General features: G+C 39.8%; 1 protein-coding gene across 4 annotated transcripts in view; it reads right to left on the bottom strand.

Moving 5' to 3' along the window:
• Nucleotides 1-26,862, bottom strand: part of SAMD4A (sterile alpha motif domain containing 4A) — a 133,179-nt gene that overhangs the window by 34,343 nt on the left and 71,974 nt on the right. For all 4 annotated transcript variants that reach the window (XM_088149680.1, XM_088149681.1, XM_088149683.1 and 1 more), the window contains exons 3-4: nt 22,081-22,599; nt 2,935-3,198 (exon numbers count right to left, since the gene is read on the bottom strand). In XM_088149680.1, the coding sequence (XP_088005806.1) occupies nt 2,935-3,198; nt 22,081-22,599 (783 nt within the window). The remainder of the gene's footprint in view (nt 1-2,934; nt 3,199-22,080; nt 22,600-26,862) is intronic.

The following is a 26,862-nucleotide window of genomic DNA, read 5'->3' as shown; positions in this document are numbered from 1 at the left end:
TAAAGCAGAATGAGCTGCTGCCACACTGGGACTGGGAGGCGCCATTTCCTCATCAAGTTTAGCTGTTAAGGAGAAGCAACAGATGGGAACAGCAAACTCCTGGCTAACATGCCATGAAGGTAAGCACAGATTGAAGAACATATTGTGGGTGATAAAAAAGCTCACCTGTTATGCTGATGATTCGGATGCAGAAATATTCTACACACTGGAGTATTTTCAAATTGGGGCCGTCTAGGTGGGTTGTATGTCAACTCCATAACCCCAGCCAGCAGGGACTTATGTGTGCACACCTGGAGGCATCAGGTCCAGGAAAACTGCTATATTTATTATTCAACAGAATTGCGTAAGACCAGGAGAGCCTTGCTCTATTAAATTAAATACCCAACTGTTCATCTTTCCTACTGGCCAACCAGAAGTTTTGGGAAAATCTGCAAAAAAAAAACCCAACTTGAAGGCTATGGCCCTTCTCTTTAGTTTGCATCCCAGTAACTGTTACTGAAAGGTATGTATGTATTTATTACATTTATATAGCTGCCCATCTCACACAAAGGGAGGACCTGTAACAACATGTTGCAGCCTGAAAGGCAGCTGTTTGAAATTTCAGCCAAAAAAGCTAAGGCCTCTTTTCCTATCACCTTGGGATAGTAAGCTAATTAGTAGGATACAAATACTATCTTTGAGGCTGGTGGATCCATTTAACTATTTCAACTGATATTAAGCCAGGAGGAAGCAACCTGGCACCCCCCCACTCTCCTACATTGTAACCCCCATCCTGTATCATTCAAGCCTGGTCGTTGGGACTCATAGGAAATGCAATACAAAATATCCGAACATTCCTAATTTGCCTTTTTCCTGATTTAAGAGTGGACAATCTTCTTCCACATGCCCCTCTCTGCCCAATCAGATCAGAAACCTAAGACTCTGAACTACATGGCTCAGAGTTATGTGCCTGGACCCTTGTAAATCTTTAACATGTGAGAAGGGATACATGGTGAAATAAATATATATGTGGGGGTAATCATATTAAATGTATTTAATTAATTAAATTTCATTTTTAATTATCCTAACCAAGTGATAGTTGACTTTTTGGCTTGGACACTGAGCAGAGTCAGGACTAATTGGTACCTGGATGGGAGTGGCAACCCCCTTCCACGTTACTTCCCAAAAAAAATCACATGGACACATCTAGTCAAGCTCAACTTCAGGATCTCTCTATTTTTATTTTTCATTCCAACTGAGCTCTTGATCCTGTTCCTTCTTTGTCCTGGCTCCACTCACTTTTTAGAGTGCCATCTCCACTCCTAGGCCCAACGCAGCACCCAGGCCTAAGAAAGGGTGCATACTACAGGCTTAAGTCCTCCGAAGAGAATGCGGCCTCCTTGATCAAGGCCGAGCAGGAAAGCCTTTGCCATCCCAGCCTTGCTTAGGGAATGGTCTGCCTGTCACGGGTTCTTTTTTAAACCATGCCCAACTAGATTGGCCCAGACTCAAGAGAGACACAAAAGCACTGGACCCTGGACGGTGGTTTCTTTTTTATCTCCCTGTAAGGGTTGGGGAGATGTTTCATTTTGTAAAAACAAACATATAAAAGTGATATGTGAGCACTTCCTATATTCTATTCCTATCTTTATACTATTAGTATGATAATTACTGTTACAATATACTAAGACAATGTTTATACTCTATACTATTACTATTCAATATACTATGCTCAGTGTTTCTCAACCTTGACAACTTTAAGATGTGTGGACTTCAACTCCCAGAATTCCCCAGCCAGCATGGCTGGCTGGGGAATTCTGGGAGTTGAAGTCCACACATCTTAAAGTTGTCAAGGTTGAGAAACACTGGTCTATGATATTATTCAATTACTATTACCTATTCCTCTATTACAATTACCTATGTATTATGCGCTATTCTATCACTAGTACGCTTCAATCTTTCTTTCTTAAGCCTGTTCTGCCTCAAGTCCCCTCTCTCTGAGTTTTCTTCTTCTTTTTCCGTTACTGGCCAGCACGTAGGGCTCTTGCACCTTTTTTACACTGTGCTTTGTCTCGTTGTGCGGTTATCCTTCTTTTCCTCTCTTTGGGACCATCCACTCCTTCTGAAGGGAAAACACCTTCTCTTGTTCAGCTGCTGAACTTTGTTGGTGGCTGCAGAGCTCCAAGACACAGACACACACACACACCTCCTCCCTCCCCCCCCCACACCTGTGTCACGGTTACAGCTTTATTGTATGCTGCCACTGGGGAGAAGCCTCACTCAAATGGGAGGGAAAGAAGGCATCACAGGCGTCTGCAATCTTGCTAAGCAGCCTGCTCTTCCACACCGCCCCAGAAGATTAATTAGTTCTCTTCATTTGTGTTCTGGTGTGTGTTTGATATGCATAAACCAGAACCCTAACTCTCCCTTTTTCTCAGCTGGCTATTCTAAAATATCTTTTTTTTTTTTTTTACTGAGTGAGCTCACATCTTGTGCTAAACCCTGGTTTATTGATCACTGTTTATCAAAGAGAGAGCAATTGCCTGGGTTTGCACAACATAGCCAGCCAAAACAAAACAAACCAGGTTATGGCTCAGTGCAATGGATGAACCCAGCTATTGTGCTTCACACTTTCTGTATTGAAATGTTGGACTGCAGAATGCCCTTCTTCTTCAGCTAGCTGGATAGCTGCCTTAGGGGAGGTGTCCCATGTCAGCTAATAAATAAAATAAACAGCAATCACTAATAACTCTTGGCAGACTTTCTCTCAGATCAACCTTTTTAACAGAAGATTTTAAACTGCAGCATAAGCACAGAAAGGTAATTAAAATGCCTCTATATTCTGTTTTTGGATAATGTGTTCCCAACAACTTCAGGGACTTTGTGGGTGCGTATGTGTGCATGTTGTTAAGCAAGCAGGAGAGGAAGGGAAAACTTTCTGTTGTTTCCACTCACCTTTCATACCACTCCCTTCTTCCTGGAATGTGTTACGAGTAGAAGTCTGATCTTCTAAATGTTCACTCCCACCACTCCCTGAAGAGGCTACACTGCTTTGCGGAGACAAGGGGGCATGATCGGAAGGGATGCCCTGAGGTCCTCTATCCCGCAAGTCCTCATGAGACATCCATCCGTGTCCTAGGGGCTGGCTAGGCACAGTCATGGGTGGGGTAAGGGACACAGACCGTTTCAGAGGGCTGTGATGGGTCTGACTCGAGAGAACTGAAACAAAAAAAGTTGGAAAAAAATTAAAGCATGGTATTCCCCCCCCCCATGGTTAGCAGATCAAAGCAAATGTCTCTCTTGAATGCATGAGCAGCAAGAGGGGGCAAGTGATAATTTAAAGCAGTGGTTCTTAAACCGCTTGGTCCAATTACTCCTTTTTCTGCTCTCACATAATGGCAATATCCCCTCCAAAAAACAAACAAACCAGACTGTGGTTTTACGCAAGTGTCTTGGCGATGGCAGTCTGAAACTGGATCCTGGACTCACAAACAAGCAATTAGAAATTGCTCTATTACCCTCAGAATATGTCCAAATAAGTCCCTTGGGAGTAATTACCCCTAATTTAAGAACCACTGGTTTAAAGCATGGATTGTACATACATTTCACTTGCACTAATATGCATTTTTACCTGATTAAATGTTCTTGCTGGGTCATTTTGCTTTAATACTATACTTTACATCTTTTAAGCGGAGTTGCCCCCTAGATGAAAATAAGTCAATTTACCATAACTTCTGAGACTTCCATTACATGGAGCAATACAATATCCTTTTGGTGATAAAACTGTTATTACATTAAGTGGCATCATATCATGAAACTGGTGTTTTTGTTTTTTCAGCAAGGGTCATTTCTACTTAAAACATACAACGTATGAAACATCACTGAAACACAAGTTTGTATAAATAAGGAGGGAAATATGACCTAAAAGAGATGGACTGTGCTCTGCAAGTGGGTGACTGCCAGCTCCACTTCCCTTCCCTAGCCGGCTCTGCTTCTTTTTCCTTTCTTTGAAACATGTTTCCTTTCTCGCCTGCACTTCTGGATCCAATGCTGCAGGTCACGTCTTCACATGCATTCTTATCTCTGCCACCTCTACAACCCTGTCTGCATGTCTACCAAATCAGCCATACTATGGTGAATAAATTTTTTTTCCTCCAAAGTGCTGTGATGTTACTCAGCCGTGTTCCTCAACAACAGACCGCTTGTTTCCTAATCAAGTAAACAGATCTGAGGTGTACCGGAAGACAAGTTACATGACTGCTGTTATTATAAGAACATAATGTTTCTCCTCATGTAGAGAAAGCAGTGCAATGAATTTACTTCCAGAAAGGAGCATTTGGGGTGGGGGGAGGGGATGAGCCTTTGAATCAGTTTTTGACTCCTGGACAAATCCCTGCAGTTTTCTTAGCAAGATTTTGGAAGTGGGTTGCCACTGCCTCCTTCCTAGGGCTGAGAGACTGGCCCAAGGTTGCCCAGCTGGGTCTAGAACTCATGCTCTCCCAGTTTCTAGCCTGGGCCTTCACCACTATACCAAACTGGGTCTCCTGGGAAGGGGGAGATCCTTCCAAAAGAAAGGAGCTAGACAGTTCTCTAAACATAGATATTTGTATTGCTTTTCTCCCCCTCTAAGCTTGGCTTCCCCAGCCTAAGAGGTGATGTCTGACACATCTGGAGGATGCCAAACTGGGAAACAGTGCTCTAAGTTCTCAGTTGCCACTTATCTCACAACTATCTGTACTGGCAAATTGGTTTAAAAAGAAATGGAGGGATACATTTTTGCAGAGGTATTGAACATTATTATCTATGATTCATATTTTTTTAGTGTGGATCATGTGAAGCACCTTAAATGCTTGGCCTTTAGAAGGATGGCTAAATGGCTTTTCAAAAGTAATCAATAAGTAATTCTACAACTAGTCTTTGTTCCAGAGAGGGAGACATTTCCTTACCGATGTCTGTATTTCTGCTGCATCCAGACAAAATCACTGCAGAATATATGTGTGTTTGTGTGTATGTGTGTATTTCCTTACTACAAATTCACAGGCATTTTATAGCCAAACTAAACTTACTCTGGTCCTAGAACCAGGAAGAGTCTGGTACACTATTTCCTATGGACACATTTTAAAACACATAAGCTTGTGTGTGCTACAGCTCATTTCATCAGATACATGGAGTGGCTAAACAGATGTCCAACTGAAATTGGGATAAGGGTGGGGGGAGAGAGGATGATTATATAAATGCAGGTTACATGTGAGACACATTACAAGTATGTTATCAAGTAACAACTGTAATGTGTTAAAAACCCATTATGTTTGTTGAGACCTTTTGAGTCCTACAGCTACATTATACCATGTAGACCTATTTCTTGGAAGTACAGATCTCACTCGAGGCACTCAAAAAAATCCATAAAAGAAGGAAGCATATAAAACATAGACCCAACCTTGTAAAGCCTTAGCTCAAAATAAAAAGTATTGACAATACTTTTTAGCCATCTCAATATACCTATTTAACAATCAAGAATCACTCTTCTTTCAAGGCCGTTATTTGACTTGTCACACTGACTTGGAATTCTGGGGGGCAACTAGGGGTCAAGTTGTTTTCTTGAATACACCAAGTTTGGTTTGTTAAATTGCATTTTTTTAAAAATGTTTGTGCTAATATATTGATATGATGATGGGCCATTAAGTTGGTGCTGACTGTAACCAGCCACATAGATCTTCCTGAGGATGTCTTGTTCCTCAGCCTGTCTCTTCAGGTCTTCTGATGTTTCAGCCATCACTACTCTAATTGGGTCCATCCACCTTGATGCTGGTCATCTTCTTTTTCTCTTTCTTTCCACTGTTTCCAGCATTACAGATTTCATTAGATTTCATTAGATACATTACATAAAGTATCTAAAATACAATAATTTTGCCTTGAGTGAGAACTCTAGATTGATTTGCTTTATCACCCATTTGTTTTTCTTGGCTATTCATAGTATTCTCAAGAATCTCTCCAACACCAAAGTTCAAAAGCACAAATGCTCTTTCTATCCTGGTTCTTCAAAGTCTAACTTTTGCTTTCATAGAGTATTATAGACAAAACCATTGCCTGCATGATTCTGACATATTTCTTCCAAGGAATTCATTGCTACCCTACTAAATGCTAGCCTGCAGCATATTTCTTGACTGCTTCCTTTACTGTTGACAATTGATCCTAAAAGGCAGAAGCTATCCACCCTTTAGTATCTTCATTGTCAAATCTAAAGTTGGTTGCTATACCTATTGTCATTTGCTTGGTCTTTAAACTTTTAAAGTTTAAAAGCTTATTTAACCTTATTTTTTTCCCTGAGCTCTTTGACTTTAATTACCAGAGCTTCCAGATCATGTGCATTTTCAGATATCAGAGTAGCATCGACAGCAAGTCATTGATGTGGAAAAACTATACAGAAGACAGGGAGCCACTGACCACATAGAATGTGGCAAAAGAAAGCACATACTGACTTCTTTTTTGGTATTTGTGGCTTTCTCAATTATCCAGTGGGCCTTAGCGATGTCTGTTGTTCCTTGGCCTTTTCTACAACGAGAACATCTTGCATCTCTGCTTCCATGTAGGGCTCTAATTTGCATTATTCTGCAATTTACATTTTTTAATTTTTTTTTCAACTGTATGTGCTTTGGGCTGCAATTTTGTCTGATAAACATTTCCCAGGTAATTTCTTAATATGCCTAGTGAGGTTAGAAGGTGGCCGTCATTTTTGACTGAATTCCTACTCATTGCTATTGATTGTTGTATACAGGGAGACTGCTCATCCTGAGAGCCTTTTGTACAATGCCCAGAGTCGTTTGATTAGGTTCATTAATATATTTTCACAGTGTGTGTTTCCTAGTCTGGTCCACCTCATAGGGCTGACATCTATCTTTGTCAGCCTTATGAGGTAGACCAGAGAGAAAACATGACCAGATGAGCGAATTCTACTTTATTGTAAGGTTACGTTAACATAATTTTGTAAGGCTGAAAGTACTTCTCTCCACACCCCGCCCATGTCTCCTTTACAGCCCAAAAACTAGGGAGGATCTTTTCTGAGCCTCTTGTCCTGCCCACATTCCTGCTGCAGGCTAAGCTGCCTTTTATCTGACTGCAACCTCGATTGTGTCTTGTTGCCCTGTCTCCCAAAGTCATTCCCACGTACCATTACAATCTTGCAAGTCTGAATGTGCTTCCCTTCCTTCCTCTTTTTTCTTCACATGAATTAATGGGGAGCCTGTCTAGGGCATTTTCATAAACCTCTTGGCCTGGGCTCAAGCCTCATTTATTCGATCACTGCCCTGGTAACAGATCTTTGCTGTGTCCTTCAAGGCCATCCTCTGTACTCACTAGAATGGTGGACATTCCTTTTTTTAAATTCAACATTGGGGCTTGTTGGCAGTCTGTTTTCTTTTTAATTGGCTTTGCTCTTGGTTCTCCATACCGCCCAGCTATTGAACTTTCTTGCTATCTGCTGCTTCTCCAGACCATGCTGGGGAAGGAGTACAGACAACCTTAGCACTTCTAGTCAGATACTAAATATCTGTAAAAAGAACTGCTTGGGTTGATTTTTTTTTTGCTTATATAACCAGCGTGCACCAAATTTTTGCCTGCTGTCCATCTTTGAGCCTCTGGGTTAAGAAGCCATTACTCTCTCATAAAAGCTCCACATCTCAATCTATGACCATTGAAAAATGGTTACAAAAAGGTCCCTCACACTATCAGAGCCAATAAAGACATTTTAACAGAAAGAGAAGGAATGGTGCCTTCACTGCAGGGTGGCTTCCCCCTTAACAATTGCTTTTAATTTTTTTTAGTTTTGCTACTGGCCAAATAAATGCACACATGTATTGAAAATATGGATGGAAAGGGCACTAGCAATTTATTTTCTTTTATGTAAGAAAAAGAAGATTTTTTGTAACTCGAGGGATCATGGGGAGGGGTACTTTTTCAGGCTTTTTAAAAAACTTTTCAAAAACCCGTGAATTCTCTGGAAGAGAATTGACTAACTTATGGCCTAGTTTCATCATTCTGGGGCCAGCAGAATTAAAGACAAATGATGGCCTGCTTTAAACAGATTTCTGAGGGACTGGGGGTTGCTATGTTGAATTGCCCTATTCCAGGTTGTATATGGGTTTGAAAATGCCAAATTGAATTAATATTCATTTATATATGAACTAGATGAGTTTCTGGGCTGGATGACCTGATGGCAGCAAAGAGATACAGGAAATGCATGGCCCTTTGCTGCCATTTAGATTTTGCAGCTCAGATATGGTCACCTACCCAACTCTAGTCCCAAAAATACAGACGGTACCAGATTGGAGAAGATAGATTTAGGCCTCCGCCAATGTTGTGATCAGTAAAAACAGAACTGGGAGATGCTTTAGAGGCAATGCTCATGCAGAACATCTCTCTCTAATGGAAATCCCATCAGCAAAATTATTCCACGAGATTATAACTAGCTGAGTGGCCAAGAAATTTTGTGTAATACTGGTTCTTTCCATATATACATCCTTTCATTGCAGATATTAGCACATTCTCTGTGTAAACAGATGGTTGCTGCCGCCACAAAGCTAAAATAAAGTGAAATAACAGAAGGAGCAATTAAATGGTAGAAAAGGCACTATTTACAAGCTTATCCTACTAATAAATTCAGTGATACTAACAATAAAGATCTACATATTTACTCATAAGAATAATTGAGGATTCTATCAGCAATTTTAAGGAAGCAAATCAGGTTCCTGATTTGCACTTCCACAAACTTTGTACTACAGCTTTCAATTTAGAAATCATACCAAATTGTGTATAAACATGTGAAAACCTGAACCTATGTTTAAGACTGAAATGTGTACCAAAATATATTTTAAAGGTCTGTATTTTTTAGAAAAACTTAGTACCTTTCTCCTCATATCCTATAAACTAATTGCAAACTCATTCTTGGGGCTCCTCATCATGTGCCTATAACTTTGGTAAGAAGACATCTTGCTAATGGTCTTTATGTCCTCATGATATCTGATCACCAGCCTTTTACAGAGGCAGTCGAAAGCTCTCTTTAATTGTTCTGTTGTTAAAGTGGTGTTTTCCCAGGCCCATCAATCCTCTGGAAGATGATCTTCCTTTAGAAGAAGAGGAGGAGGAGGAGGAGGAAGAAGAAATAAGAAAATGATAGCTGGTAAGTCCATGGAGCACAGAAGAGGAGCTGATAAAGCAGGGAAGAATAGTCTTGATGTGCTTGCAAACTTGCTTCCTCTCCACCCCACTGATCCATCACTTGGGATATTTGGTGAGGCATGTACAAAAGTGGTAGGGCTTGCAATTTTGATGTTTCCACCATCTTGCCTGTTCTGACCATCACAGACACACACACGAATGCCCATGATCATAATCATGCCTGTGTGGACTGAACAGGCAATTTCAAGTTAAAAGCGGACTGAACCTTACAAATTAAAGGCTACTGAAAATGGTTCTTATTCACACTGCCAACCTGGTCCAGACCTTCAGCTCATTAGCCATTTGCTCCAACAGGAGAGTTTTAAAGCAAGTGTTTTGTGTTCTACCTGATTAGTCAAGGTTACTGACACATTTTCTGAATTTGGTCTATTGTTCTTATGGAAATACCAGAAATATAGTTCATTGTAGAAGTCATATAGACACCAATCTGTGTTTTAATTATATACTGTACTTATGAAATTACGTAGTCACACTTTCTGGCACCTTCTACAAGAGAAATTTAGTGAATACAGAAGCATATGCATTGTTGAGCATGTATATACATACACATAAAGTTGTTCAATATTTAGACCTGAATACTGCACACCTCTACATGCAAATATATGGGTAACACCCGATGGTTCTGGGTCAGCCCAATGACAGCTCACAAAAAACGCTTGATTAGGATTAAATGAGGTTGGATAGTTGGTAGTTGTGAAAACCCAACGATTGCCTTAATATTTTATATGAACAGAATCATTATATTAAGCCATAATATACTTTATTTGGGCACAGCAGCTGTGTTTTCTTAACCTAGGTTTAGTGTGTTGTATGAACCCAGCTCATGAGGTAACTGCATCCCTGGATTGATAGCCTTGAAGTAACTAGGCTGATAAAAGTTCACTCACCCTGTTTCTCTTGTTTCCCTGTTCTTTAAACTCTTTGTTTTGACTGATTTATTATTTCTGCACTATCAAATAAAGCAAATTCTACCCTCTCCAAATTATACGTGCCAACACTAGGAAATGTGTATATGGAAGGGAGAATTACTCAGCTGAAATTATCGTCCTACAGCTGTGCGTGCTAAAAAGGGAAAGCAAGAAATATCAAAGGACAACATTGCTTTTGAACTAAGTAATCAAGAAGGAAATACCGATTGCTGAGAAAGTCTGGCAGGCAAATTTAAAAATCGACATTTGAAAGCCCCAAAGATTTAATGCACAGGCGGATGCAATCAGCCACCATGAGTTTTGGCAGGGAGAGAACAGTAATTGTTAACATTGTAAAGGACTAGTTTTCTATGGCCACAAACTTCAAATTATCAGCAGGGAAGTTCTGCCATTTCAGATGCACAGAACTAGTGGTCAAAAACAGACTTTCTAATGTGTGAGGTTCCCCACAGTTTGACACTTTCCCTGCTCCTCTTTAATAAGCCACTGGGTAAGGTCATCTGGTGGTCAGATATCATTAGCATGTTCCCCATTTATACATGCCTACTCTAGGCTAGCCAAGTGATGGTGCTGAGATGCTTTCTCACTGTCTGGAGGCTCTAGGAGGCTAGATGGGGAGCAAAAGGCTCAGGGTCAGGCTCAGTCCCAGCAAGACTGGATAGCTATGGGGTTTGAGACCTGCTGAAGACTTGCCCTCTTTGGCTCTGAAGGGGTAGCACTTCCCAGATAGAGGTGGTATGCAATTTGGGTCCATCTAGACCAGTGTTTCTCAACCTTGGCAACTTGAAGATGTATGGACTTCAACTCCCAAAATTCCCCAGCCAGCATGTTGAAGTCCACATATCTTCAAGTTGCCAAGGTTGAGAAAGACTGATCTAGGCTCTTGGCTCCTGCTTGAGGAGCAGGTGGCAGTTGCAGCTAGGAGGGTTTTTGCACAGTTCCACCTTGTGCAGCAATTGTACCCATTCCTAGACCAGAAGGCCCTGATCACTCACACTCATGCTTTGGTCATCTCCCATTGGACTACTGTAATGCGCTCTACATGGGGCTACCCTTAAGGACCCCTCAGAAGTTGCACTTGGTCCAGAATGCAGCGGTGTGGGGAGCTATGGGCATGCCACAGTCCATCTCTACTATGCAAACTGAATTGGCTCTCAGAGAATGTCTGGGTGGAATTCAAGGTGCTGGCTATCACCTATAAAGCCTTCACGGTACAGGGCCAGGTATCTGTGGGACTGCTCCTCTCCAATTAGCTCTCCTTATCCCATAATGTCTGACAGGATGGACATGCTCAGGGTCCCTTCTATTAAACAATATGTTCTAAAGGGACCCAGGAAGTGTGCCTTCTCTGTTGCAGCACTTGCTCTATGGGACCCCACAGGGATTCAGATGGCCCTGACTTTGCCAGTCTTTCCTAAGGCATTAAAGACCTTGTTCTTGCCCTGAGCATTGGGCCCAGCTAATGGGTGAGCCTGTTTTTGTTGCCATGCCGTTGCCCATTGGGTCTTGCTCCAAACAGATTGTTTCCTTGTTGTTAATTGATTTTAATTATTACATTGTTATGTTTACTGTTAGCCACCCAGAACTGCATGTAATAAATGTAATAAGTAAGTAAAGAAAAAGGTATACACATAGAAGATTGCTGAACTTACATTTTTTCCTTAACAAATTGTAAAAGATTGCCCTTTGACTGTGCCAGGTGGCTCCAACCTCTAAGTTAAAGATTTTTTTTTTTGACACATACTTTTCAGTGCTTAAAAAAATGTTCCAGTGGGTATGCTCCAAATGCTGGCAAGCAGTTAGCTGTTTGCAAATAATCAGCAAGGCTAAGCATCAGACAAAATTAGACAAAAAGGAAAAAAAAACATGGAATGCCCTGCAAAACTGCAGAGAATTCAGATTGCCAATTGTTGAATTGTTCAGTTACAGCTCAGCATCCTTGTTCTTTCCAATAGTTTTCTACTGGAGGCGATATAGGAATAGCTGCTACATATTGCAGAAGAAAAATAGTTTTCATGGCAATCTGTTTAACACCTTTCACAGAGGATAAATGGGCACCAAACTGCCAAATCTGCAATCTTTTTCTTCATATAGAGCTGTCATATTCAGCAGGATATGCATGTTTTGAAAATGATTTGAAAGAGGTATTTCAGAATGTGTGGAAGCATGAGTAAGGCATCTTTTTAAAGCAGCTGCATTTTTTTTAGGTTTGCACCTTTATAATTTCTGTAATCTCTAGATCTTTTTAAGTGACTCTGGAGAGGACATCACTCAGTGGCAAAGGACCTGTTTTGCCAGAAGAAGACCCCAGGTTCAATCCTGAGCATTTCTGGGTGGAAAAACAACTGGTACTCACTATACAGTGGTGAGAAATGTTCCTAAAATCCAGTCTGATTCAGTTTGGGTTTTCTGATCCATTTTAGTTATGTTAAAAATGGGGAGGCCTTCCAAATGCCTCCTAAGTCAAAAACTATCTCTAATGACATCAATGAAGGATGTGTTAGAACCTTGCAGGTGAGAACAGCTGATGATTTAGGATGAGAGCCTTTCTTCTTCCTGACCTGGGGATTTAAAGGGAAGGGCTAAGGAGGAAGATGCAGGGCCTGGGAAATAAACTTATGATCCAGACTGAAAAAACTCACGGGGCCCAATTAGAACTATGGGCTTGAAGTTCCTATGCCTACCTTTGCTGAAGAAATTGGGAAATTATCAGGATCTTTCAACATGTATATATTCTAGTATCATCCTGTGGCCCTTATCTCAAATATTAAATCACTTTAACTGGCTTACACTTGCAGTCTATCTCACACATTTATTCTGGCTCTCCAGTTGCTGGAGGACTCCAACTTCTATCAGCCTCAGCCAGCAGGACCACTGATCAGGGAGGACAGGAATTGAAAACCAGCAATATCAGAAGTGCCACAAGTTTTTTTTCCCTTGCATCACACTGCGCCACCAAAGAGCTGCACCTCAATTCAGTTTGAAATATCATTTCTTTTTGATAAAAATCTGTAATCAAACCAGCTCCAAACCAAACCAAGCAACAAAAACAAAAAATCAATACATGAAACAGGAACTGTGAGATCTTCTCCTGCTTCCATCTCCACAAACATTTATTGCAGTTTCTTCCCACTCTGCTCTTTGGGTCAAGTGATTTGCAGACCAGAATACACTGATTACTTTGTGGTTATAGAAGCTACTCTAAACCCATGGTGAATTCTATAAGTACCACATCTACAAAAAGTAACAGTAATGGGAACACTATCAGCCTGTAATATTTGCTTTGGAGAAAGAGGAGCAGGCTGATCAGTCCTGGAAGTCAAGATTCCTGGAATTTGGCATTTACTTGCTTATGCCTTTGTAAGTGGATTAAGTACAGATATATTGCCTCCCTCTAAATGTGATGACCAACAGAAAAACTCACAACTGATCTGCCCTTTCCAACTGGCTATTGTTCACATATAAATATTTTATTATGAGGTATTTCCGCTGAATTTTCTAGCTTTAGATTATTCACTGCACACTAATGTGATTGTCAAGCAACTTTTATGTCCTCTCATGAAAATTTGACTTAAAGTGAAGAATAATGAGGGACAACTTGCAACAGGAATAGGGAAAAGGCAGAGTGTTTGACGATCGTAGCAGATCAACAACTACTTCCATTTCTAATGGCGTAACAATGTCTACAATTGGAGCAAAAATTGTAATTGTTGGTCACTGGTGGCTTTGTGCTGATTTCTCATTTTCCAGCCTTTGTGTTCTTTAACTGTAGAACAGAAGTATTAATTGGTCACCTTCAACCATGCAGTTATCCCAACACATGGGATAAATAAATGTAATAGAAAACTATTATTTCTATTACTAAATAAAATTGTATACTTGGTTCCAAAAGTAAATATTAGAGATCTAATTTAAAAGAAGGTAGCTACTGCAAGATTGCAATTATCCACTCTGATTTACTGTATATTGTCATTTCATAAATGCTTCCTGAATCTATCATTGCCCTGTGTGACCTAAGTAGTACCTCCTAAAACCCAACCAGCACTCCTCTGTGGCTCTGCTCTAGAAAGCCTGGTATTACTAAGCAAACTATCTTTCAACATGTGTCTTCAACTAGTGTTTTCTCCCAGAGAAATGACTGATAAATTTGGAAGAATCCCAAAAGCATAATAAATATAGCTGAATTTACTTGTAACACTATGCACTTATTTAAAACTTCTGAGTACCTTCCCCCTTCACCCAATGGATTCCAGAGTGATCAACGGGAAATGATGGGAACTGTAGTCTTATGTGGAAAGACTGAGATTGGGGGATTACAACCTTCTTGGTCCTCCTTGATCTCCTAGCAGCTTTTGATTCCACCTTCCATGGTATTCTTCTGAACCGTCTTCAAGGGATTGGAGTAGGGGCATTGTTTTGCAGTGATTCTCCTCCTTCCTCAAGGGGTGGTTTCAGTTGGGGAGGGGGGAGAGATCTGTCCAGAAATCTCTACTTTGTGGACTCCCTCGGAGCTCTTCACCCTCTCCACTTCTTTTTAATAACTACATAAAATTGCTAGGCGAGGTCAACCATTGCCATGGGGTCTGGTGTCATCAGTACCCTGATAATACCCTGCTATATATCCCAGACCTGGACCAAACAGATGATGAAATATTAGTATTAATACTGAATCAGTGCCTAGAAGTTGTCAGGGTCTGGATGGGAAGGAACAAACTTGTTCAGATTCTGAAATCAAATCTGCCTCACATGTGCTTCCTCACTGTCCGCTGTATGCTCAATGGCACACAGAGCTAAATGCATCCACTGTTAGATCCTTCACTTGTTTGCTGCACCGGGAAGTCTACTAAGTCTACTACATACTACTTAGCAATCAATCCGTCAATATCTCTAAGATAGTGACAAAATATCTGTCAGTGGCATTGGCTCCTAGAAGCCGACTTCTTCCCATGTAATGTAAACTATGGTCAGTTATTTCTATAGTGTATATTTTATGAATTTGTAAATTGTTGTTTGGTCCTGAACTGTAAAGACAATAAAGTGAAGTTGCAAATCCACACATCAAAGGGACAGCAAGTTGCAGAAGAACGCCTCATCCATTCTTTTGACATTTCACATACTTCGACTTGAGGCAATCAATTGGCAATACAAACACAATGCTTTAACTTCAAAAAAGCAGCATAAAAATACAAAAAAGACTTGCTAACTAATTACAGGCACACCTGTCACCATCAGCACCCAAACATCCTGCAGAACAACCAGGTCTTTACTGCCTTCCTAAAAGCCAGGAGGTTGAGGACATTCCAACTTTGGTAGGCAGGTAAGGTATTCTACAGTGTGGAGGCAGCTACAGAGAGGGGGTGTTGTCCATCCCCCACCCCCTTCACTTTATTTTGGGCACCCTTGGCATTCCTTCCTTAAAAGAATGCTAGTGACCAACCAAACTTTACAACAATTTAGTTTTACTTATCCTCAAACTGCTTTGGGGTACGGTTTGCCTAGGCTTACATCAGAGAAAGAAATCTTGCCTTCCCGAACTTGCCAAAGTATATCTCCCAGGACCCTCAGCCATCATGGCTAATGGTGGAGGAAATATTGTTCAGTAAGATCTGCAGGTCATAGAGTTAGATGGAATCTGACTCCCTCTAAGCAGGCAATGTTCGTGCAGCACGAGCCATGCCTGTTTCTTTCCTTTTGGGCTGGGGGGTTGCAGAAAGCATAGCAGGGATGCAGGGATATAACTGAAGGGGGCAAAGCAGTAAATGTTGGCCTCCTTTCTAATGTTTTGTGGGATCCTTTTTAAAAAAATTGATATGTTGAGTCTATTGCAGCTCCGTTCACTGTTTTACTGCTCATTTTAAACAAGCGGAAAATTGAACTCATGCAGATAGGTGGCTGGCATAGAATTTTAGCAACATAATCTTGAGAATGGTTTGGGGATTGCAAAAAACAAACCAACAAATCCAGTCCAGGTGCTCATCTGACTGCAGACTTCATAAATGTTATCTGCATGTTTTCATTCTATATGTGCAAGTGAAAGACTGTTAACGCTTCTTTAAGTAACAATGTTAAATTTAGAACGTCAACGTCTAAAAAAACCCTGCCTTTCCAAAGCATGCATCTAAATGCCATGTGGATACACAATCTGTAGATTCTAAATGTACGTGTTGTATTTAAAATCCTACTTTAAAAAATTTCCAGCAGGGGAGAAATTTCGCAAACCTCTCGTTGAACAAGTGCGACGTGTTAGCCAGAGCAAGCTGTGCTCCTAGCGAGAGCAGAACGCCCTCATTGTAGCAAGTCAGGAAGTATCTTGGGCTGGGACAAGGGCTATTTGTGTAGGAACGACATGGAGAGAACATTCAGGCAAAAGGGAAAAAAAGTATTACATAGCAGCTCTTTCGGTGGGAAAAGATGCTTCATGCCAGAAGTGTAGCTGAATAGAACATTGTGCACGAAGCAGAGACTGGCTCAGAAAGGAGCACCCAATGAGAAGGAGATGATGCTCAAAGGAAGCCACATCCACCTTTGCTGGGACAGGTTCACCTGGTCGAGAACCTGCCTTTGAAAAGGCTTCACTTAGAGGAAGAAGAGCGTCATGATGGAACTTTAGAGAGAGAGGTTAAAATATAATTGTACTTCAACTGTGGTGAAGAATATAGGAAGCTACTTCTTTATATCTTTCTCTTTTTTCTTCTATTTTCTTATTGCACTTTTAGCTTTCTCTGTTATTTTACTCTTTTTCATTTTCTCTGCTCTAATTTAGCTGTTATTGTTGTTCTTAAAACTTTTAATAGATTGATTCACGGCACTTCTAAAATCATGTGAAATAGATATGGACAGCCTTCCGCCAGCAGATTTGTAAGGCTGCTTAACTCAACACTAACTCTGAATGGCATACAGATTAAAAACAGATACAACACTGTAAAGCAAGCAAAAAAGAATGGTAATGATTATAAATGAAATGAAATGAAATGAAATGAAATGAAAGAAAAATAGGTATATCATGTGCCTGTGAAACTGTGAGAGAAAAGGATGAGTGTAAGAGATCTGAATGAAGAGTGTCTGGTTTTAAGGAGTCGATGAATATTTGGAGAGAAGCGAAGGTATAGATTTAATTATGAATAAGACTAATATTATGTTAGAATATATGATTTTATTTATTTACAGTATTTATATGCTGATGACTCTACAAGGACTTCTAGTGGTTTACAAAATACTGAATATAAAATGCTTATAACAATAAAATGTCCCACCCTAACCCAGCATCCATGTTTTCACAACCAATTCCATTCTTAAAAGCTCTGCAGACAAGCTATATTTTAACCACATTCTAAAGTACCATCAAGAATGGCACCATTTGGATCTCCATTGGTAAACTGCATTCTTTACTGTTGGTTTTTGTATTTTTAATTATTATTGTTGTTTTTCATGTTGTGAGCCATCAAGAATCAAACCGCTCAAATGGATTGGTTCTACCTGTAGCATCTCACAAGTGACAAGTCACTGGATGACCCCTCCTCTCCCTTTCACCAAACTGAACTACCCACTTCAGAAGGAATGTAACTGCTGCAAAACAGAGCCGCCTACTCTTCAACTCTGCTGGAAGCCCAGAAGGATTTCAGTTAAGAGTATCCAAAGTCACCAAAAAATCTAGTAGGATGAGGAGGGATACACCCCCCAGCCAGTTCCCAACATCAGGACAACCAGTTTGGTTCCCATCTGTCAGCCCTTTGAGGTAAGCCAGGTCAAGAACACAGCAGGAATTTCAGGAATACTACTTCATTGTTGTTGTAGGATATGGTAACAGAATCTTGAAAGCCTGTCCAAGGTTCTCTCTGTCCCACTTTATATTAAACAAAATCGAGGCAGGTTTATTTTGAGCTTCTTTCCCATACTTGCTTCAGTCTCTGGACTATGTCATCTTTCCTCAAGTCACTCTTTGATGGTTCTTTCATACCTTCCCCAAGGTTATGCCTAATATAAGATCTGAATCCTGACCAAAAGGGGTCCAGATAACCCACTTCATCTAGATCAGTTTGTACTTGCAGTCCCACCTCTCTCCCAACCATCTCCACTAGAAAAGGAAGGTTGGAAGCCAAGTGATAGCTGTCCTAAACTGAGTGGATCTAAGGAACGGGATACCCCACCTCCTTCATGAAGAAGGTAAGAATGCTTCTTGACCATCTCCTGGATCCAGCCACTCACACTCCCCATGCTTTCTGAAGAATTTATTATTGTGAGCCACCCAGAGTCACCCGTTGGGGGAGATGGGCGGCATACAAGTTTGATAATAAATAAATAAATAAATAAATAAATAATAAATAAATAAATAAATAAATAAATAAATAAGCAAGCAAGCTAGGGTGGGCAAGAATCTAGCCCATGTGTGGCAGAATTCAGACTATAGCCCACCCTATCCACTTCCTTGGAACCAACATGCAGTGTCCCAAGTGACACTGAGCTATACAACCTGTTACCTCCCCTGACTCTACAGACAAGAAGAAAGGAGTCTGGGGCTTAATTTTATTTTGTATCACCCATCATCGCCATTGTCGTAGTTATTATGATGATGCTTCACATTTTGCTCAATCATCTAATACAAAGTTCTGCACCCAAGGCATAGCCCATGAGATCAGAGAAGAGCACTTGAGGCCTTTTTAATATTTCTAGCCTTCTCAAAATCTGCGCTCCTGATTTTGAGTCCATCACTGCCCCCCTCTGCAGACCCTGCTGCATGAAACTGGCTTTGTTCAGTAAAAAGTATCTGTTCTTCTACAAGAAAATAGTAAAACATATTGATTAGAAATGTAGAACTGATGTAACTAAAAACCTAAAATATTCTACTAGGAAGGAGAAAAGAGCAAAACAAGGCATCCAAAAGCCGTCGTGAATTATCTGCGTTGCTTAATTGTGGGTTTCCCACACATGGACAGAGAGGTCAAACTGTGGCTTCCCACAAGAAAGTTTTTTATGTAGCCACTTGCTTTAATGTGCTGGTAGTTGTTGTAACAGTTGCATGTTTTGTCTGTCTGCTTTTGCGCAAGCAAATATGATCTGGCTTCCTGCCATCCTTACTTGTCTACACTGTTTCATAATCAGTTATAAAGATGCAGAGGGTTAAGAGACAATCCTCATTACTGGAAACGAGCAGCTACATCATGTCACACACGATGATGCTCTAGCATCATCTGGTGTTGAGGGATGCTCAGAGTTCTAATTCAGCTGCATCTGGAGGATCATAGGTCCTCTGCATTAAATTTATAAGAAACTCTTTTAACACACCATGGAGAAAACTGAAACTATAATAAATCGATTTGCTGTTATACATTACTGATTAAATTCTTTTACTTTAGGTCAGTCAAGTACTGTGTTATCCTCTTCTTAAACTTATTTGCTGTAGAGAAAACATCTGTATGACAATGGAGGAGATGTGATACCAAAATGTATCTGAGTGGGTATGCGCACGTGCATGGATGACTACTCATAGAGGCACAGAGAAGTTTTACTGCACTACTGGTTTTCTTTGTATTTTGCATCCTATGTTTGTTCTAATAAGGAACTGAGAGGACAGTTTTGCCAGACAGTTGCTGTAGCACTTTCTTGATTGTCCACAAGTCTTTTCCTACTACATCTTATTTCTGGTAGGTGTGGATATGCAAAATACCACTGAGGTTACTATTGGGATTATTAAATATGTAAAGCACCTCTAGTTTCTTGCTTTTACATCTTCTGCACCTATAATTTCTTATTCAGTGTGGTGATGGAATGGATTAGAAATGAAGTCCCCAATATTGAATACTGGGACAGAAATATAACTCCTTCCATTTTTTTCTTTTATGTCAAAAGAGTTAAATAGTTTGTAACCATTTATATATTATTTGTAAGGTGCATGTTTGAAAGGTGTACTTGTCTATCAATCCAGAATATATCCACATTGAGGACAATGATGTATGATATATCTTAATACCATAAAATCAAATCTCCACGTGGAACTTGGAGTAATTTGAAAGGAAAGAGACTTCAACAGTCATCTAATCTGACCTCTTTCTGATTCAGGCAAACCACTTTTATACTAACCCTAATAAGTGGCCATTCAGACTCTGCTTAACAACTTCTGACAAAGAGGAGACCACTCCCTCCCAAAGCAGTTTCTCCTTTGAAAGTCTATCTTCTGACCAAAGAAGACTTTGTGCATACAATTTTCCAAAACATAGAAGCAAAAATAAATGCCATAACACCTACACATCAAGATGATTAAATTGTCTGCATCACCTGTTTAGGGGAGATCAACAATTCCCTCATAACTGATTCTAATGTTAATTTGCTCTTACTATTAGGATGTTTTTCCTAACATTCAGCCCAAATCTGCCCTTTTGTAACTTAAATATACTATTCCATGTTCTGCACTATGTGTTGAGTAATGCACCATTTGTTTACAAACTTGGAACCCAACTGATGCATCATCTCAAGGGCTTCATTAGCTCTTCATAAAATTCTCCTCAAACTTTATGATGTGTACAAAGAAACAACTGTAGGAAATCAACAAAACAGCTTATTGTTCTTTAAAGGCTAAATACTGTATCATGGACAGTATATTTCTTGGTAAACCAGAGAATGTTTAGGCATGATGCTTTCTGTACTTCTAAAACAAGATTCTCTGTAGCTTTTTTAGCAACAGGCTGATGCAGTTATCTCTCTGGAAATGGCACAAATTCAGTATTTATTTAGATAACAATAAAAAACACAACTTCCACTTTGTCAGAGAATAAAGCATATGTATGAAGCAAAGGTGACTAGCTAAAGTAGGAGAGGGAATTAAATGATAATCCAGAGAGTTGGGTGAATGAGCTCTATTGTACACATACTATACTATGTTTAACTGAACTAAAGATGATCCTGGGTTTAAGTCAATTCCACCTCTCACCCTGGAAGGTTATGCAACAAAGATTTTGCTCCCTTTAACAAGTTCTTGAGATGTTCCTCTAATTTTTTTAGATGTTCCTAAAAATTATGTACTGTGCAAACTCAGGGAGGCAGTGAAGGACAGGAAGGTCTGGCGCAATATGGTTCATGGGGTCATGAAGAGTTGGACACGACTTAACAACTGAACAACGACGAAAAAAAATTATTTAGGAGAAAAAAAACTACGCTTCCTGTCCGATAAATTTAGTACTGCAGAAAGTTACTCTATAAATATTGTCTTGTTTTGTGACATGCAATTAATGGCTAGGGTTGCAGTTGAGTAACATTATCATCTGCAATATTTTTGACTTAGTCCATTGAACATCTATGAAGGATGAAGCTCCTGCTCATTTTAATCATCCTTATTTAGGAAAAATTCCAGGTGAAACATTCCCAAACCTGATGCTCTCCAGATGTGCTGGAATGGAACTCCCAGAACTCCTTTCCAGCATCATACTTAGGGAAAACTGCTGCTCTAGCAGACTGGGACCTTTATCTTTCAATCCACCTCTCACTGTATTAAACATTATTACTGAAAATGTAGGGGCATGCAAAATACCTCAAATTTAAAATGTTTGGATCTCAAACTAACCTAATTTGAGCTTGAAAGAGCTGTTTTTTGCTTGAAACATATTGTCCCAACTTTACCGTAAATGTTCTGATGCTATTCCAATCATTCTGGAAGTATTCTAAACTTGTTACAGCTAAGCTTGAACCCATCTGGTAAGGCAAAATAGTTTTTCACATTCAAAATGGTGCATTTCCACCTCAAGTGGAGCAAATTTGAAATGGTACCCTTCAAAATCAGACCAGGGCATTTTAAGCTTTGGAATGTTTTGCACTATTGCACTATTTAAGGCCACTGTTTGTGCTGCCCATTTTGAACTTGGCAGATGCATTAGTTAGGCCATCTCTTTCTGTCTTCTGACCTCAACCTAGTGCAAAACATCAACCTTTAAAAATATGACTGACTTACTTGTGCCTGTGCCAGTCCCAATCGTGTTGATGGTTGCAGGAACGGAGGACGAGGAATAGAGAGGGAGGTGACCATTCTCACACCCCAGGTTTTTATCCTGCCAGCTGGAGGCATTCACACATATGCCAGAGTCCCGAGAGCTCTGCCACCCGTTGAGTTTATCATCCGAGTTCTGTCTTTGGTGATAGTAATGTGACTGCCCGTAATCCACCGAGTCAGACCGGCCTCTGTTTTGGCTGCCAAAAGTCCCTGATGTGCGGTCCTCCAAGTGGTTCAACCACATGGCAAGAGCACTCCTGTCCTCCAGAGATGTGGCAGGATGGATCAAAGCATAGGACAGGAGTTGCCTGCTCTCCTCTATGTGTTGATTGTGTTCGATTGAATGAGCCAGGATTTTGGGAAGGAGTTTCATGTACTCCACTTTTCCTTCAATATTCCCTGGCTTCAGCAAAGGCAGGTGGGTGAGCAATAGAGAAATTACTTTGTCCTTTGATTCTTGCTGCCACTGGTTAATGATTCCTGTTGGGCCGAAAAAAAATGGGGGAGGGAGGAGTGGAGAGGAGAGAGAAAGAGAGAGTTGTGAAATCAGGAAACAAGCCTAGGAAATAAATAAATAGATTTTAAAACACTATGAATAGCTTTATGACACTAATCTCATCAATAATCAAATTATTCTTTCTTCTACTGCAGTAAAAATAAAGATGCAAAATAAAAACAAACAACAATAAAGCAGGATAATACTGTGGCTGTATGCAAGCTTTTGAATCACAAAGAACCTTCAAGCAAGTTCAAGTGTGGTCTGGGGAGACATTATGTTTGCTCTTGCAAATGAAGAAATGTCCACTGTTGTTTCAAATTCATATCAATTTGTACCTAGAAACATACCCTCCTCAAGATTCAACTTCTCTGAATAGTGTCCTCTTGTAAATATGTCTTAAAACGGAACCAACCACCAAAATGGTTAACTGCCCTACTTGATCCAAACATACTCATATTGCTCTTTTGTAGTACGGATCACTTTGTGGGGTTTTTTCCAATCATGTGACCTGGGGATCATGGAAGTTGCAGTCTAACAGAGGGAGAATTGGGGTATGTGCCTGGTCACCTGAAAAGGACAGGGACTGACCATTTTACAATCCAGCTGCAGTAGCCACTGCTATGTAATATGTCTTCACTCTGCTGCAATTCTCTGCTGGCCAATGATACAGAGCAGGGGACGAAAACATGTAACTTCACATCATACTGCAAATCAGCCTTCCCCACCCTGTTGCCTGGGAAATCCAGATGTGCTGGCACTAGATGTGTTAGGGTTACCATATCTGAACTACATGAATGATTTGTGCAGACAACAGAGTGGTATCTCCAACACTCTTGGCAGCCACCAGGTTGGCAAAAATGGCTATGCATACTGTTATCCATTAACCCTAGGAGGGATCACAGTTCTGCAGGGGGAAAGATCAGACTCAGCTGGGCACTATAACCTTTATAATGAAGTTTATAGTAGCTTCTGAATTCAGCTGCCAGGAATCCAGGACAGTTAAAAATGTGTAATTTACCAATGGGGGGGGGGGACAACAGATTAATTTAAATTACAAAAATATGTTAAATGAAAAAATAAAACATCAATTGTATGAAGTTCTTTGTATAAATGCACATTTTTATAAGATACAGATTGTTTGAAACAATCATATTACACTATCATACTCAAACACCTTGAGGCCAAGGCTGCTTTTCTATTTAAAGACAGCCCTGTGGGGAGCCCTACTCAGTTCAGATGGGAAATCATACCTGGAAATAAAGACACAATTTGATTTTTTAAAATGTGTAATTAATTGCCGGTTGTTAGCCTGATATAGCTTGCCACCAACATTGAACAGACAGCAAGTTATTTATTAGATAAGCAAGACATCATAGTCTATTTCTAAAGTAGCAAAATATTATTATAAAATGAATCCTTCGAAAACATATAAAAACTTCAGTTATAAATCAAGGTGCTTTGATAGTGAAGGCAGCAACCCAAACTGGAATGATTTACATTTTAGGATTCCACTGAATAATATTTACTCTTGCTTTAAAAAATCTGAAGGTAAAAGATTCACTCAACCATCTTTTCCTTTCATGATTTAAATCAACCTTGTACAATCTGATAGATATGTTGGGAATCCAACCAAACCTCCAGTTCTGCTTTCCTACAGCCATTCATAATTCTAGCTGCAATGCTGAGTCCTGTCTCTGTCTATTCATTCTCCATTGTAAATATGAAATATTGGGTTAACCAGGGTGACGTCCATTCCTGTTTTGAAATAGGATGGTACAAATGTGGCTCAGAGGCAGACAGCCAAATGCCTTTGCAAGTGGTTATACGTAAAGGGAGGTTTATTGAAAGATAAGTCACTACTAAAGAAAGAAAACTGAATGCCTGCGTAGTAGAGAAAGATGACAGGAATTCCATTTTTTGGCACATATGCGCCTGAACTGTCTCAACCCACACAGTCCTCTCTCTGTCATCTGCCACCTTCAAGATAACAAATGGCTCAAACCCACAAAGACAGCTCATGTTTCAAAAGTGGACACTTACACAAATGACAACTAGCTGAGAAAGAAAGAAAAGCATTTTGTGGCTGATCAGAGACTTTATTAAAAGGTAACCTTTAGATAATTATTGTTTATATGAGAGAAGGGTAATATTTTTGTATTACTGGTTGCAGCTGTTGGTATGTGAGCACAATGCTTTTCCTGATTAAATTGAAGGCAATTCCATCTAATATTTCCTCTTAGAAGAGTGGGTAGACATCTTCTTTACAAATGCTTGCTAAGATACCAGTTCATAATGTTTCCCATCTCTTACTATTCACTCTTCATAAGGCAGCTCTTAAAAATAGTCCAAAAATTGCAGCTGGTCAAACATGCAACAGTGTGAGTGGTGAATGGGCTTTCCATGAGTAGCTGCATACAATCTGTTGAAACATCTGCACTAGCTGTCAATTCTTTTATAGATCCAATTCAAGGCACTCACTATGGTTAGTGGCTTATTACGATTACACTGATTAGACCAGAGTTACTTTCAAAACTGCTACCTTTAAAACACTCTGCCCCATGCTTTTAAGTCATTTTTCCAGTCCCGTTTTACATTTAACATCAACAACTAATTTGGCTTTTTTCACACAGCATTTATAATGCTTTATCTTTGGAGTTGAAGTTGATTTCCTATAGTTTGGTCCTTCTGTTGTTGGATTTTGTAGTTTTAATTGGTGACTGAATTTTATTGTTGCATATTATTAATTTTTTGTAAGATATCTAGAATCATTTTGACTAGGCAGCGTAAATATCCATTAAATTACTAAATAAATGTCAGAGACTAGTCAACAGTATCAGGAATCCTACTGCATATTTACTACCTCTTTACTGGGAAACAGAATGAAGGAACATTATTCCGTGGAGCCAAAAAATGATGGAGGCGTACATTATAACTTTAGTCTATCAGCGATATCTTTGAGTGCCTTTTAATTCATCACATTAAAGGGCACAAGCTGTAGAGCTTGGTGAATCTCTTTGGTCTATCATAGAATCATGGTATGAAAGGGATTGAAGTCATTTTGGAGATCACCCAGTCTCTGCCCATTGCAGGACTCCATGCTATGATCATCCAGCCTCTGTTTAAACAACTGTGAAGGCAAGGTCACTGACCTCTGAAGCACTCTTGTTTTATTGTTGAATATCTCTTACAGTTAGGACATTTTTTTCTAGTACCAACCAAAACCGTTTCCATGTAAATTAAATCTACACTTTCTCATCCTGTTTTCTGGAACAACTATGAACAATTCTGCCCTGTCTTCTACATGAAAGCCATTCAAACTCTTGATGACACTTATCATGTCTCCCCACAGTTTTCTCTTCTCCAGGCTAAACATAACCAATACCTCCGTTTATTCCTCAAAGTTTTTCCTTCCAAGCCCATTATCATCTTGGTGGATTTCCTCTGAACAATTTCCAAATTTTGTTTTTTTCACTGAATCAACTTTTTTCAATCTGGTTCACAAATCACATTAGGTGACACATTTATTTTGGACTCAGCATATTGTGTGAATTCAATTATAGTTTATTCCATGACTTAAAATGATGTGTAAACCAAAAATTACACATACAATGCAAAACAGAATTGTTTTTTCCCCACTTGTGTAGTTTCTCTTGTCTACAGTACTGCAGATTTCTTATAAATGTGTCACTAATTTTTCTTCAGAAAAATGTATTTATGGCTGCTTGATACCCATATTTAGAACTAAAAGGAGCCCTTGAAGCAGCTGATAAAAATCAGATAAAAACTTTTTAAGTAACAAAATCCTCAAGAAGACCAGGAAGCAGAAACAGTCCATAAGAGTAGGAGTTTAAACAAGGTTGTTTAAACCCATAAAATGTGAGATTTGCTAGATACTTGTTGCACTCACACATTTTTAATCTGGTTATTAAATTAATCCATTTCTGGGTTTGCACAACCCTGTGTCATACAAACAAGTTTAGCATGTGGTGCAAATGTGGCCCCAAGAACATTAACTGACCTTGTTAAGTGTGTCATGTAAACACGGCTTTCCTGTGATAATGAATTCCATGATCCACAGAAGGCTTAATCTTATACTATCTGTCTTCCATGGCTTCCAAGCTGAAAGGGCACATGGAAGAAATCCCTATAATGCCTCTAGAGTGCAGGCTGCTCATATTTAAAAAGATGCTTCTTTGGACAGCCTGGTCTGATATCATGTTGGCATGTAAGATAACGGTGCTAGT

Source organism: Python bivittatus, unplaced genomic scaffold (assembly GCF_059951505.1).
Source record: "Python bivittatus isolate LINGU-HERP-01145 unplaced genomic scaffold, Pbiv_v1 ctg000580_np1212, whole genome shotgun sequence".
In the NCBI taxonomy this organism is placed as follows: Eukaryota; Metazoa; Chordata; class Lepidosauria; order Squamata; family Pythonidae; genus Python; species Python bivittatus.
The sequence above is the reverse complement of the archived record's forward strand: the minus strand, read 5'-3'. Positions and strand labels throughout refer to the sequence as shown.